This window comes from Enhydra lutris, unplaced genomic scaffold (genome assembly GCF_002288905.1).
Source record: "Enhydra lutris kenyoni isolate GAN:26980312 unplaced genomic scaffold, ASM228890v2 scaffoldscaffold9, whole genome shotgun sequence".
In the NCBI taxonomy this organism is placed as follows: Eukaryota; Metazoa; Chordata; class Mammalia; order Carnivora; family Mustelidae; genus Enhydra; species Enhydra lutris.
Genome location: NW_019154093.1, coordinates 65,935,010 through 65,951,487, shown reverse-complemented (window position 1 = coordinate 65,951,487; position 16,478 = coordinate 65,935,010). Strand labels below are relative to the sequence as shown.

The 16,478-nt window shown below is 38.7% G+C and overlaps 1 protein-coding gene across 4 annotated transcripts in view; it reads right to left on the bottom strand.

Moving 5' to 3' along the window:
* Positions 1 to 16,478, bottom strand: part of LOC111143004 (cell division cycle 14A) — a 173,462-nt gene that overhangs the window by 101,197 nt on the left and 55,787 nt on the right. For all 4 annotated transcript variants that reach the window (XM_022496395.1, XM_022496396.1, XM_022496392.1 and 1 more), the window contains exon 5: positions 8,207 to 8,286. In XM_022496395.1, the coding sequence (XP_022352103.1) occupies positions 8,207 to 8,286 (80 nt within the window). The remainder of the gene's footprint in view (positions 1 to 8,206; positions 8,287 to 16,478) is intronic.

Here is a 16,478-nt window from a genome sequence, read left to right as displayed (position 1 = left end):
TACGTGTATTTAGTGAGTCATAGAGACCCTGACAGTTGTTTCTGTTCTCAGATCCTGTCTAATGGCATTTATTTACTACTTTGAGTCTGCTTTTCATAGTGTCCAAGTTACTCAACACATCCCAGCTGTTGAGAACAGCTTGACCAGTTTGGAATGGATAAGCCATCGACTCCCACCTATTTTCAAAACTCAGGAAACTAGCATATATATCCTCACTATCAAAACTAATGTGGATCTTTCTCATCACACTAAGCATTAAAAGCAAAGGTTTATTAAAGATCCAAGGGGGCAGAAATAACTCCAAAGATCAAACTGCGAAGCAGAAGGGTAGCCATCATAAGGATACACTGGAAAGCATAAAATAAATTTTGTTTCTACATTGTTGATACTCCAAAGAAAAACATGGTAAGGAAAACTGTTCCTTTGAAATACAAAGTTAATTGCTAAATAAACTTTAACAAAAATCACAATATCATATTTAAGCTAACAAATATCTAGTTCAACATTTTCTGTGAAGACATACATTTTATAATTAGATCTAACATCTACAAGCACATGTTTATTTTGCTTTAGAAGAAGACAGCCTAATGCCAAGTTCTAAGTGGTTGACCCCTTTGAGCCTTTGTTAAGAGACCTACAAGTTCTGGCATGCCCAGATGGTCCAGAGTAATTGCTTCAGAGATTTCCCACTAAGATTCAGTCACATTAAGACACAGCTCAGCAACAGGGATATCACTAGGGGTCATCCCCAAAACACAACAAACCTCTCCCTTAATACAAACAGTATTGATTCATTTCAATGTCAAATGTCTTTAAAGGACTGCCGGTGGGAGGTTTGTGGGCCCTCCGGTAAGGAAGGTTTTCTGGCCTCACACCTGCTCTTGTAGGAGAAAAGCTGCAGGTTCCTGTTCATAGTAGATAAAATGCCATTATTTGATAAGCCATCTATTTCCAAGATTCTCAGGAAATAGTACAAAAACAGCTCCATTAAATGGTAGCGTATTATTCTAATCCCAAGCGTTTTTTTTGTTCCACACAGGTGTGGATCCGGAAATGTGTCCTAGAGTGTTTCAGAACACTGGTGCTGCCGGATATTAACAGAAATTGGGGTGGGGGAGTGGAAAGGGGTTCAGGATGAAGTACTCTGGAAAAGTCTGAGTTAAACGAAGTTAAACAGTTTCCTTTATTACTCAGAACCATTTAAAATCTTTAAAATGAGAATGTGTTTTCTAAATCCCCAAGAGTTCTAAACTTTTTCTTTGAATCTTTTTATTTTTATTTTTATTTTTATTTTGCCATGGTAGATCGTATAGAGCAGTAGTTCCAACCTTACCAGCATACCGGAATTTTGTGGAAGTTTTTGAAAATCCCAATACCCAAACCCAATACCTTAGAGCAATTATGTCAACATTCCTGGGAATAGAACCCAGGCACCAGCGTTTTTTAAAGCCTCTCAGACTTTTAAAAACCAAATATGAAAACCAACATAACTTTGGGAAATACTACCTCTAAGTTCTAGCCTCCTCTCTAACCTAAAATAAAACAGTCACACAAAAATGCATTCCTGGACCTATCCAGGAGGAGACCTGCAAAAAACCAACACCAAAAAAGAAAAACTAAATAGACAGCTGGAGACAGAACATTCAATGTCCAACCAGCTTGATTCCAGTGGGTGTCAACACAGCACCCTACCTTAACCTCACCTCTACACCTACTCATTCCTTCTCAAATCCTGCTTTCTATATTTGTCATCAAAACTGGGAGCCTGGATGCTATTTATTATCTGTACAGTTAAATTCTCCATTTTATATTATATGTCATAAAAAAGTTGATTTCAGGACATCTATGAGCCATCATCAAATAACAAAAAAACTTACCACGTTGCCCCATTTGACCCATAAACAAAGAAGTAAGTTTCATAAAATGAATTTAAAAGCACAAAAGAAATCAAAAGAAGAGTTGTGCAATTTTCCGTGTTTTACGAAGCTGAGCATTTTCACCAACACTGTTTTATGAACAACATGAGAAGGTGGATTTGAAAACCATGGCCATTGACTGCCAAGAAGACAATCTGAGAATTCCACTAAGAGTTGGTAGTCTCATGAGGCCTTAGACAAGCACAATTAAGATGAGTTCATGGAACAACTGGTCAATAGTATAGACTATAAATTTGGTAACACAGGGAAAGGAAAAGTACCTAAAAAGATTAACGCTAGGCTTGCCAATTCAAGCTCTGCTGACTCTGACCCCAGAACTGAACAGCCTCTTGTTCCCTTGAGGCCAATTGCCAAGCCAACACTAAAGATGGATGGACTCAAGGTACTGAAGTAGGTGAAAAATACTCTTGTCCTCTAGTTTTTGGGTAAAGTCACTCTTTCTTTTTTTTATAAAGATTTTATCTATTTATTTGAGAGTGAGAGAGAGCATGAGCAGAGGGAGAGGCAGATGGACAGGGAGACCAGACTTCCCGCTGAGCAGGGAGCCTGATGCGGGGCTCCATCCCAGGACCCTGAGATCATGACCTGAGCCAAAGGCAGACACTTAATCAACTGAGCCACCCAGGTGCCCCTAGCCAAAGTCACTCTAGACAAACACACTGGTCATCCTCAACACAAGCAAAGGTACATTATTGGACACAACTACTTTGCAATTAAATGGAACTTAATTCCATTAACTTAATGAAACTAAGACTGACTTGCAAAGAGCAACATCACAACAAACACTCCTTGAGTGTCACACCAAGTCAGAAATTCAACTATCTCTAAAGTCTGCTATAATTAATGCAGTCAAGAACAAGCAGTAAATTGAGGAACTGGGTGGAGGTGGTCAAAAGGTACAAACTTTCAGTCATAAAATAAATACTGAAGATGTCATCTACAACATGATGACTACAGTTAACACGGCTGTCTGGTAGATTTGAAAGTTGCAAAGAGAATAGATCCTAAAAGTTCTTATCAAAAAGAAATCTTTTATAACTATATGAAGTGATGAGTATTAACTAAATTTATCATATAATCATTTCACAATATATGTATGTCAAGTCATTATGCTGTGCACGTTAAGCTTATAAAATGCTGATGTCAATTACATCTCAATGTAAAAATTTTACTTATTTATTTATTTAGAGAAAGAGAGAGTGAGAGAGAGAAAAGACGAGAAGGGGGAGGATCAGAGGGAGAAGCAAACTTCCCACTGAGCAGGGAGCCTAATGTGGGACTCGAACCCATGACTCTGGGATCATGACCTGAGCAGAAGGCAGATGCTTAACTGACTGAACCACCCGGTGCCCCAAGATATTTGCTTTATTTTTTTTTTAAGATTTTATTTATTTATTTGACAGAGCGAGAGATAGCACAAGCAGTCAGAGTAGCAGAGGAAGAAGGAGAAGTAGGCTCCCCACTGAGAAGGGAGCCTGATGTGGGCCTCGATCCCAGGACCCTGGGATCATGACTTGAGCCAAAGGCAGTTGCTTAACTGACTAAGCCACCCAGGTGCCCCAAGATATTTGTTCTAATCATGTATGTGGCAAATGTGAAGGAGCCTGCACAAAATGCAATGCACAAAATATAATAGGGAATTACAGGTGAAAGACCTGCCAACCCTCTCTAGAAAAATGAGGAAAGCCTTTACAGAAGAGACTGTTTAGATAAATTTTTGTTAAATGAATAAATCTCCAAGAACAACTTTATTCAAACTCATATCCAAACTCATTCAAACTTAAAACCCTTTTACTAGAAAGACACTAAGAATCTAGAGAACAAATGGAAACAGGCATTTTGGTCTAAGAAGGCATATAAAGACGCAAACCGCACTTTGAGAAGCCCTCAAACTGGTCTTCATTTTTTAAAATTTTTCCTTTTTTTTTTTTTTAAGATTTTTTATTTATTTGACAGAGAGAGAGGGAACACAAGCAGGGGGGAGTGGGAGAGGGAGAAGAAGACTCCCTGTGGAGCAGGGAGCCCAATGCGGGGCTCGATCCCGAGACCCTGGGATCATGGCCTGAGCTGAAGGAAGACACTCAATGACTGAGCCACCCAGGCACCCCTTAAAAAATTTTCAACAATAAAATGACTACACTTAAATGAAGTCCCTTTAAGCCTTCTTATTTTTTAAGTAAAAGTGTTACTGCAACAGCATATTAAAAAGAAATCTAGACGATGAAGATAGAAGTATAACAACAAATGGTATAAAAAAACTTCATGGATCACAGAATCCAGATTACAAATAAAGGCCAAGGCAATGATGGCTGACCAAAACTGTAAGATGATTCTTGTTAACATTAGATTAGCCTTAGTTAGTCTGGACTGGAGACTAAAATCAACTCACATCTTACCTTAGCATTAGGAAAAAAGTAAGCTTCTTTAGTCAAATTCCAGAAAATCAGTACTATTCCTTCAACTACATTTTTTACTAAATTATAAATACACCACTTTGTGGTATTTTCTGCTTCAAATGTATGGTTTATGAAGAGTCGGGTTTAGAAACATAGGTTAATATAAACACAACTCTCGATTTCTTAGGTTATCAGAAAGATAAAACTTAGAGTTACATTCAAGTTACAGTCAAACTTTTGGCAGGAAACAGGTGCCTAAACCAGGAACAAATGCCTCATCTTTTCATTAAGCATTCTTTTTTCATATAATGAGTACCTTTATGCAAACAGATTAGTAAAATCCCTTTACATCTAACCACACACTATAGTTTTCTCCATAGTAGTGTCTCAGTTTCTTTCTTCTAAAATACATTTCAGACCACGTGAATTGAAAAGCTACAACTGAAATGATAGAAAACCACCTAAAGGTCTACCTTGTCAGAGTGGTTACATGCGTTCTTGTATATTACACAGAAATAATACAGAATGGAGAAGGAAGCTCTCCGTGTATTGATATGAAAGATACCCAAGGCGAGTTAAGTGAAAAAAAAAATCAAGGTATAGAACAGTGTATGCAGTGGGCTACATTTTGTGTTAAAAATGAAAAATAAGAATATATATGTTAGCCATAAAAAAGAATGACATCTTGCCATTTATAACTACATGGATGGATATGGAGGGTATCATGCTAAGTGAAGTAAGTCAGTCAGAGAAAGACAAATATCACATGTTTTCACTGATATGTAAATTTTAAGAAACAAAACAAACAAAGAGAGAGAGAGAGACAAAAAAGCAGACTTAACTATAAAGAACAAACTAATGGTCACCAGAGGGGAGGGGAGGCAGGGGGATGGGTGAAATAGATAAAAAGAATTAAGAGTACACTTATGGTGATGAGCACTGAGTAATGTATAGTAATGTTCTACATATTACTATTATATAGTTATATATATATTATTATTTTATATATTATTCTATATATATTATCATTCTATATATTACATATATAATATATATTCTATATAATATATAGCTAAATCACTATATTGTATGTCTGAAACTAATATAACATTGTACACTAATTATACTGGAATTTTTTAAATGTACATATATCTTTATTTGCTTATATGTGCATAAAGAAATTCTGGAAGGATATGGAAGAAACAAATACCAAAAGTTATCCAGAAAAAATTAGAGAGGAAGATCAAGGGTGGGAGAGAGAGTTTTCACTGTAAATTTTTTAAATTTCTGAGCCATGTTAATATATTTATATTTTCAAATATTTAAATAAAAATAATTTGGAAGAATAAGCTACAATTATAATAATTATTGCTTAATTCTATGTTAGGTAATAATAATTTTCTTCCTATTTTTTCTTCCATTCTGATCTTAATTAGTCAAAAATTCTAGTTCTCAGGAAACAAATTAATTACCTAGCACATATAAGCTAAACATATAATTATGCTTAAAAGAAGAATTTATTCTTTCCTCCTCTTCCAATATCTTCACTTAAATTGACAATTAAGGATAGCAAGGGTCATCTAGCTCATGAAACAGAAATTCATCTCCCTTGACTTCTGAATGGAAAATATCACCAGCATAAAAATTAATATACATTTTCCACTTAAAATTTTTAAATAGTTACATTGTCCAGTGGGCCTACTGACTGGCATTACAATTTTCCAAAAATTACAGCATTATAATTTCCAGGTGTGTGTTATTTTTCAAACTAACAACCAAAAAATTGCAAACATATTTCCGATTTAGCAAACAAATTGAATAGGCCCTCACTGTCCCGGGGAAAAGTGCCTCAGTGATCCCCAGGCAGACATGGCCCCTATCTCACCACAGACACTATGCTCCTCCCACAGAGAACTTCTGAAGTCAACTCAGAAACCTCACAACTCCAGGGTTTTCCATAGTGCATACCTGTGCCTAATCTGTCCCCCTCCATTCTCAACACCCTTATCTATCTTTAAAAGCTCAGCTGAGCTGCACCTAGATGGCTCAGTCAGCTGAGTGTCTGCCTTTGGCTCAGGTCATGATCCCCAGATCCTGGGATAGAGCCCTGAGTTGGACTCTCAACTCGGGGCTCAGCTGGAGGCCTGCTTCTCCCTCTCCCTCTGCCCCTCACCCCACTCTTTCTTTCTCTCTCTCAAATAAATAAAATCTTAAAAAAAAAAAAAAAAAAAAAAAAGGTACCCGGAGACCTTTCTTGCCTTCCATTCACCACATGAGGACACAAGTCTGCCCCCATGACCACCCTGATCCCCTCTCCAGAACTAAGAAATACATTTCTGTTGTTTATAAGCCACTGGTCTATTCTACTTTGTTACAGAAGTCCAAACTGACCAAAATAATTACCCTTTTCTAAAAATTAGAATTGTATTTTACAAAAGGCTTTCAAATTATAGAAGCCATTAGAAGTGGAAGTAAAAAACAAGCTTTGTCTCCATGTTAAAATGCTCCTAATACATATCGGTCACTTTTTATGTGCCCTTCAATAGCTAATTAGTTCATACCCTAGAACTGGAAGATATTTTCCACTCAATACTTTTCTCTGACTTCACTGAGACTATCAAACATTGATCAAGCAAATTAAGCACATTAGGCAGTATCTCCTCCATTCCTCCTCCCAACCTCAACACCACCCTGCGCCTAATTAACACTCCCTCCTATGGGCTGAGAAACAGAAATGAGAATCCCTTGGATCTGAAGGGATTTAGCCTTGATTTATTCATTCAAATATTTGCTAAAATCACTTTCAAGTGTCAGGCACCAGGACCTGCCCTCTGTGAGTTCACAGGAGAGTAAGGAAGACTGACAAAGAGGTCTCTCAATCTTCACTCTTCCTTTCTTTCATTATTGTTGGCAATTATGAGATTAGCAGCAATGAGAAATACATACATTGGTTAAGTGTCTGCCTCTGGCTCAGATCATGGTCTCAGGGACCCAAGATCAAGCGCCATGTCAGGCCCCCTGCTCAGCAGGGAGTCCGCTTCTCTCTCTTTCTCTCTCTCTCTCTCTCTCTCTGTCCCTCCTCCTACTTGTGCTATCTTGCTCACAATCTCTCTCAAATAAACAAAATCTTTAAAAAAAAAAAAAATTACAAATGCTTGCAGATTTGAATACAAAAATAAGCAATATTACAAAATATATATACAATACATCATTTCACATGTATCTATCAATATTCACAATTCTAACAGAAACGACCATTGTGGGAGTTTGGCTGTATGTTCCCTTTCATTTTTTAAACAAGTTCAAGTTTACCTGAAATTTTTAAATGACCTTTTTCAGCTGATACTTAGATAGTATTTTCTAACACTGTAATAAGAAACAGCCTTCCTCAAGATATAAGCTAGATTCATGGACTAAACAGGTCATTTTGGGTCCCCATTGAACATATGCCCCTGGGAAGGTACTTTGAGGGTCTTATTCTCTATCCCCAGACCCCACATTCAGTCATGGCTCACTCATGCTCTGAAGCGAAAGAATAAATGGATGAATCAATGATGTAGAGTACTGAAATCTAACAAATCAAGTCTTCACATGGTTATTAGCTCATAAATCAGCCACTCCGTGCTGAAAGGTCAAGATGCAAAAGGAATTCAAGGAGAAAATTAATTCCTAAAAGGAAAATGCTATTTTATTCCTACTAGAGAGGGGGGGAAAAGAACTCCGCAAAAATAAAATAATAAGAACTACCAACTCATTTCATTCTGTATAACATCGTGGTCACAGTCTTAAGACAGTTAAAAACATGGTATTCCAACTCGACAGTGGCTGCTGTCTAACCAAGCGCTATTAGCCCAAGTCTCCCAAGAGTTATACCTGAATGGAAGGTAGGGGGAGTTTGAGCCAGATAGGAGTGCTCTGTAGGCTTCTTCTGGTGTCTTCTTTAAATAGATTACCTAAGACAGATAAATAGCAACATTTAGAACACCACCAAAGAATGACACAAAACTAATTTAATTACCCACCAAATTTGCATTTCCCTTTTTCCACTTTGACAACTGTCAGTCATGGTGATAATGCTAACCTTTAAAGGACAGCAACCAAGCCACCAAAATTTCCTTTTCAGCTTGAAGCTGAGCTGCCACCTTGGGCTTAGAAACGGGTAAGAGCTTCAGGACGGCGCACAGACCCATAAAGAGGCCATCCAGGAGTGTTTACAAGGCACACTGAATGGATACAATGGCAGAGTTTTCCCTTTTGGGAACAGAACAATTCTACTTTCATTATTACACTGTGCACTCACAGTACAATAAAATAAAGTACAGTAAAATCAAATCACAACACAACAACACATATGAATGTGGGTAGGAGACCCTCGGGGGTGCCCGAGTGGCTCAGTCAGTCAAGCCCCTGACTCTTGGTTTCAGCTGGGGCCGTGGTCTTGGGGTTGTGGGATCAAGCCCCACATCGGGCTCCATGCTCAGTGTGGAGTCTGCTTGGGTTTCTTCTCTCTCTCTCTCAACAAAATAAATAAAAATATTCAAAAAGAATTTTTTTAAAAAAGAGCACTAGAAAACACACTGGCTTGACTGTTGATACCGAGGATACTTAAATCCCTCTGGCCCAGCATGATAAACTAATCTTAAAGAAACAAAAAGGAGCTCTTCAAACCAATAAACAACTTAATCAACATACTGACTATATAATATGTGCTAGGCACTGTATGGTACTGGTACCTCTCTTGATAGAATTTACATTATGCGGCAAAGACAATAGTTAACAAAAACAAACACATTCTGAGATAGGTGCTAAAAAGGAAATAAACAGGGTTCTGGAAAGAGAATAGAAAGGGGTTGCTTGAGGGAAGGCATAGAGAAGGCTCCCTCAGAGACTTGTAGGGTAAGATCTGCAGGGCACACGCCATGGAAAAGCAAGGAAAAGGAGGAAGCACTTGCCAGGCAGTGGGAATAACGAGGGCATCATCCTTGCCGAGGGAAAGAGCTTGGTGATCGGACAGAGAGATCCTCAGTGTGGCTGGGACGTGGGAAGGAGAACCAAGTGGTGGCCAAATTGTGCAGAGCAATACAGACCATAGGCAGACTCCAATTATATTCTAAGCATAATTTAATATCTTAACTTTGAGCTGAGAACATTGGTCCTTTTCCTCTATAGTTTGAATCAAATTTTATTCCCAAAGATCCTCTCTACCTAGAATTAATGGCATTATTTCAAAACCCTGTGCATTTCAGCAAGAGTGCCAGGGTCTCAGTTCTTAAAAAGCAGGGCCTTCCTCTTTACTTGCAAATCTCCTTTGAGTTTTAAGCTAGCCCGCTAGCAATATATTACATGCATTTTTAACTATTAATATTTTCAGGACTAGAAAACATCTTAATTCTGTCTTCTAAAGAAAGAAAACTAAAATAAATATATAAAATAGACTTAAAGCCTTTAAAAGAAAGCTCTGTACTACTTGACAAGCAAGCCTGACCGTCTGATAGAGACACACCAACCAAAGCCAACTGAATGTGAAACAAGAACAGCCCAGAAAATGAAACCACTGTAAAGAATGATCTAGGCGTGAGTCACTCATTCTACAAGAGAATCACAGCTCTAGTTGCATCTCCAATAATCAGAAAAATCCACTTAAATCAACCCTGGCTTTAAAGCCCACTTTCAGTAAACAATATAAAAACAGGATTTTGCTGTGCCTTAATGGGAGGTTATACCCTATAAATAGAGATGGTAATAATGCAGTGATTTCTCAAGCCTAAAGATGCAGCACTACTGGAAAGCTGACTACCTCTGCTAAAAGGGAAAGCTGCTGGAAAATGCTTCTGTGTTTGCATGACATAATTAAAGCTCAGACAGCAACCTTTGAAAAGCAAAAATACATTTCCTTCCTCAGCAGCAATTACATTAATTCCCTTTAATTTCAGGGCAGCCATTCTGCAAGAGAGGCAAAAGACCACATGAAATACTTCTTTAACCTGGATACCCCACAGGGTTTAGCTACTCATCTTACCTGCATGACTTAGCACACATGACCCATGTTCTCACACTGTAAGATGAGAGTCTGTTTTTATTTTTATCCCAGTGCTGAATTATTAATAAGTGCAAAATGAAACCCAGCAGAGGCCATCTAAATTCCCGGAAGGGTCCAGGGGCAGGTAAATACAATGACCTTTTACAACCTGATGATCGGTGAAACGTAATAAATGAGTGCCTTACTGTATGCATGCTAGGGTCATTAAAGTACCAAATTTACTTCTAAAAAAGAACATGTCACGGATATTTTTTTGTCAAAGATTCTTAATGCTACATCTTCTGAGATATGTCTCCTATTAAAAGAGAAAGTGAGACAGAGAGACAAACTAGGCCTGACTAAAGCTGGGAATAATAAAAACATTTATTAAGCCTTGCTGCTGAGGAATCTAAAGCCTAGAAAGGCAAGGAACTTTCCAAACTCACACTGCTGCTCTTTGACAGAGTTAGAATTCAAAGATCTGACTCCAAAGTCGGTAATCTGCTAAAAAATATAAACATAACGCAATAGCAGCACAAATGGGGGGAAAAAATTTCCTATTCTTCCAAATTCCTAAAACACCATTACACTTGACTTTTTTTTTTTTAAGATTTTATTTATTTATTTGAGAGGGAGAAAGAATGAGAGAAAGCATGGGAGGGGAGAAGGTCAGAGACAGAAGCAGACTCCCCGCAGAGCTGGGAGCCAGATAAGGGACTCAATCCTGGGACTCTGGGATCACGACCACTTGACTTCTTAAAACTAGGTGACTTCAAACTGGTAACAGTAGTTGCGTCTGAGGAACAGGGCAAGGAAAGGGACTGGAGGAAGAAAGGAATACTTTCTACTTGACATTTTCTACTATCTCCACGTCTTATCTTTTGTACAGACATAGATTAGTTTTTCAAATGTAGAGTAACTAAATCAGTTAAATAGTAAATGTCTACTCTTTTTAAAAATGAAACCAGGGGCTTCTGGGTGGCTTAGCTGGTTAAGCCTGAGCTTAAATCGGTTAACGTGAGCCTTAGGCTCAGATCATAATCTCAGGGTCCTGGGACAGGGTCCTGGGATAGAGCCTGTATCTAACCCCTGCTCAGCAGAGAGCCTGCTTCTCTCTCTCCCTCCTCCCCTCCCCCTGCTCATGCTCTCTGGCTTGCACAAGCGTGCTCTCTTTCTCTCTCTCTGAAATGAATAAATGAAAAAATCTTTTAAAAAAAATAAAAATATAATAAAAATAAAACCACATTTAATATCAAAAATTGGTTCTCAGATATTCTAATATCTCTAAAAAATATTTTCTGAATAAAATTAATTTCAAAGCATCTTCTAAATCTTTTAGTTTTCCTTTTCTGCCTCCCAGGGGAAAAAAATACATTGTCTACTCTCCTCACTAGATATTAGCATAGATAAACACAAACTGAAACAATCTCCCCAAACTTTTGATAGGTAAAACTAACAAAAGCCTTCTGCATAGTGCTTGATGTATGTACCACTCTAAGTTACCCCTGGAGGAGTAAGGACATGCCTTTTATCAAAGTATACCACTCTTGCCAGGAATTCCTAGAAACCTCTCAATAGAATAGCACTGGACAGACACGTTCTTATTTTTAACTTACTAGAAGCTAACCAGTTAAAGTGATTGTGTTGGTGTGCCTAGGTGGCTCGGATTTGGCTCAGGTCATGATGATCCCAGGGTCCTGGGATGGAGCCCTCCATCAGGCTCCCTGCTCAGTGGGGAGCCTGCTTCTCCCTCTGCCTCTCCCATTCTCCCTGCTAGTGTTCCCTCTCTCGCTGTCTCTCTCTCTCCATCAAATAAATAAAGTCGTTAAATATATATATATAAATAAATAAAATAAAGTGATTGAGTTTTTGCTTAATTAACTTTAATGCCTGATACCAAGGATCCAAATAATTCAATTTCTTTACTAAAAGATTCTTAAAGAGCCAGTATTTAAAAATAAATAAATAAATAACCAACCAACCAACCAATGGCTGTGAGGTTTTTATTTAACAATATCACTTAATGGGGCGCCAGGGTGGCTCAGTGGGTTAAAGCCTCTGCCTTCAGCTCAGGTCATTATCCCAGGGTCCTGGGATTGAGCCTGCTTCCTCCTCCCTCTCTCTCTCTCTCTCTCTCTGCCTGCCTCTCTGCCTACTTGTGATCTCTGCCTGTCAAATAAATAAATAAAATCTTAAAAAACAACAACAACAATATCACTTAAGTTATAGTACTATAAGATATAATTTATATGATTTACCAATAAGGCAATGTTTCCTACACTTCAACAAATCATTACATCAACTTTTCCAACTTCTGACACCATACATAGGACCATGTATTATTATTTCTCCTTAAACAGACACACTCTTTTAAATCAATTTATTCTGAAGTGTTTTATGTCATTGCTGTTAACAGAAAACCAGTATCATCTGCCATGTAGCTTCTAGACATAAATGAATATTAAAATACATAATTTACAATATTTAAAAGTTTGTGCACACCACACATTGAGAAACAATGCTTCAAAATATTACGTTTGGGCTAATTTTATAGAAGAATAGCAGGCCAACCTGTGAAGTTAAATAAAATCCTCTTTAAATTAATCCAAAAATATTTCTAAATCACTTCTTTTTATTAAATCCTATGGTCATTAAATCTTTAAAGCCTGTCCAGAAATAATATACATAAATTTCAGAAGCATTTTGAAATTTACAATGGTATTTCTCCATTCAGATCATTTAATCCCTCTGATACATAAAAAGTGATTCTTCAAACAACAAATGGCTTAATACAGAAGGGCTAAACCAGACTTTTAGTCACAAATTGGCTGATGGTCTTTCTCTGGGGACATTTACCTCAGTTCTAACTGTCTTTAGCTGTGTTTTTAGGTGCTATTATTTCTCCAAAAAAGACTTACTATAAAAGGCAACACAGACACACATCCCATATACAGCTAAAGAATAAACCTGTGCCCCTATTTTAATTATATTTACATTCTGTGACCTGTAAAGCGGAAATACTCTTGAGGATTTGATTTGGTCATCTGAGAGAGTATTCTTTAATTTTGGCATTTGATTTCCTGTTATTGGTTTACTACATTGCTTGTTTATAAAAGAGGAAACAAATGCTGAGAACAGCCTTTCCCCTTCAGGTACTGCCACCAGAACACTGACATGATAGTTGTGAGATTAGCAGTCTGACCATTTCTGAGTCAATTAAATTTCTTCAAAATAGAAAAGTTACCAGAAAACAGATGTTAAAAACAGTCTAGAAGCCCTAAAATTTACTAAATATGAAAGACTTAAACCAAAAGAGAAATTTTCCTTAAAATTTTCCGATAGGTAGTTCTAGCATACACAGAGTACTAAATGGGGACATTACAAAGATGTCCCTCTGTAGAATATGTGCTTTGGATTCTATTCCACTAATTAACAGTCGTGCACAGGCCTCTCTCCCAAGCCCCATATAACTTATCGTACTTGCAAGACAGCAACTGAGGACAGGGATGGGCAGAAGTAATAAGAGAATGTTTCCCTGGTGAAGCTAATCAGTGTAGAGCCCCCACTTAGTTTGAAAGCACTGCTCCCTCACTAGCTTCTCCCACCATCCCCATGTCTGTCATCTGGAGTTCCTCCCGGTCCACCAAACTCAATCTCGAAAGTCACCTGTGACCCTGGCCTCTCTCTTTCATTGCATCCATCCTCATCCAGTCAATATCCAGACTGATTCTTTGTCTAAAGTCTCTACAGCCTGAGTGGCTGAAACAGAAGATTTGGGGACAGAAAGAAAAGTATACAAGTATCTTTTCAGATTTTATAAAACCACCACTTAAGGTCCCTCTAATGACCTGAGAGAGAGAGGCCCAACCACGTTAAGGGCCCTAAATCTTTAACTGCATTTAGTTTTCCGGTGAATCTGCATTTGACCTTTCTGTCATGACTATACCATCACCTTATTTCAAACCCTTCTCACCACACTCTAGGTCTAACACGGTTTCTTTCTTCCTCCCCTCCTGCCTACTCCAGCAACTCTGGAACAGGTCTCTGAGAGTCTCAATCCTGCCCAAAAACCCCAGCCAGACTGCCCACCCTTCACCAAGACAAGGTGCCAACCGATGCCTCACCATTCCAGAAGCATACCTGACACCTTCATCTGAGGTATCTTCTGGGATACTCCACACCATCTACGCTATTAAAATTCTTCCTATTTCATCAGACTTAACTTGAATACCACCTCTGCCATGCATTTTTTCTTAAGCTCAGAAACCCTTCTCCGATTCCTTAGATTCAACTATAAGAATGATAATGACCATGATAACGACGGTAATAATAAAAAGTTACAGGGTGCATACTATGTGCCAGGTGCTATTCTAAGCACTTGACATAATTTGGCTTAATAATCCTCTCACAATCACCCTGAAGTCGGTTCCATTTTTAACCCATTTCCATTTATACATGAAATGCTGAGAATGGGTTGCTCAAGGTCGCGCAGCTAGGGTGTGGTGGAGTCAGGCAGTCTGGCTCCCCACAGCCCTCCTAACCACTTCCTGATGGGCTCCTGACAGCTCTGTCATAATTATTTCCCTTTAAACCCAAGTATAAAGCTCCTTAAGTGCAATAGACATGTTTTTATTGTTTTTATACCTTTATAAGCCGTACGATGCCTCCTATCAGATAGATGCTCTGGGAATATATGTTTAGCTTTAAACATGTAAGGTTCTACAAGTGCAGCCACCCTGGAGAGTTAATTTAGCTTAAATAATAATCAAGTGAATGAGACTTTCTAAATGTGTCCCTACAATTTTAGTGATAATGCCCAAGGGAGCTAGTGAAATTAACTTTCAGAGCCCAGTTATTTGAGAGCATCAAAGATGTAGTCAATTCTTCAGTGATGTACTAAAAGAAAAGGTAAGACAGATACTGATTCTACAAGTAAGAGTTCTAGCTCAGATGACATGCATTAGCTTATACGAAGTATTTCAAGGGTCCAAGCACACTGCCTGACCCAGACATTCACTGTCCCAGTTCCCCTGTGTCTGTTTGGAATGTACCCTCTACCACTCCCAACACCTGGTAAAAGGCAGGAAGCAGGAGGTGGAAGAGAACACGCAACTCACCAAGGATCAATGTGTCTGTACTTAACTTAATGCTTGCAGTTTTGCAGGGGAACCTACATACACACCAGGACATGGGGACAGTCTGCAACTTCGTTAAGGAACTCAAAACTGCTGACAACAGGGCTCTAAAGAGGACTGGGGAACGGTCGGCAAAGGACCCTGACTCGACTCAAGCCTTCCTTGCAACATGGTCGCGTTTAGATGGCTACCTCTTCCCTTCCTTGGGACCACAGCTCTAAGCCACTCTGGTAGGGCAACCTGATGAGATCAGGCCCCTTCCTCCATTCTCAAAGTGTGCTGCCTTCCTCCCTCAAATTTTTACCCAAGTTAGTCTTCCGGGGTGATTTCATTCTGTCTCCCTGCCTAGACTATAAGTCAAGCAGAACGTTTGCCTCTTCTCTGTGCGCAGGACTCAATACTGCCTGGCACGTGGCCCATACTCAAAAAATGTCTGACGGATGCACAAACAAACAACGGAGAGAAAGGGTGTGTTTTATGTGAGAACAAGTGTGACGTGGTCACAGGACATGGATCACCTAGCTAGATAGAGCATAGGTGATCAAGTGCCATGGTCAGGCACCCCAAGTCCACAGCCAAGCTGCCTGGATTCAAATCCAGGCTCTTTCACGGAGTCATATTACATGAATTCTCTGTGCTTCTACTTCCTTACCTGTAACGTAGGGATAAGCACTGTAATTGCCTCATGAGACTGTGGGGAAGATTTAATGAATTGATATGATATGTAAAGTGCTCAGATTTGTACTACGCATACAGCTCTTCCATAGCAAGGGACCACAGAAAGGAGATAAACTTTGGTCCCAAAATATTTCTTTTCTCCTTTTGACCCCTGTATGCACGGGAATCTGGATCCACAACTGTTACTTCTGACCCCGGAATCCTAAGGCCTGTCTATGTGTACAAACATCGAAACATGAGGCTGTAAACGTCCCCCATGATGGCTAGATACCAAGACTGTAACATACAGACCACCATTTAACTCTGCCCTCTC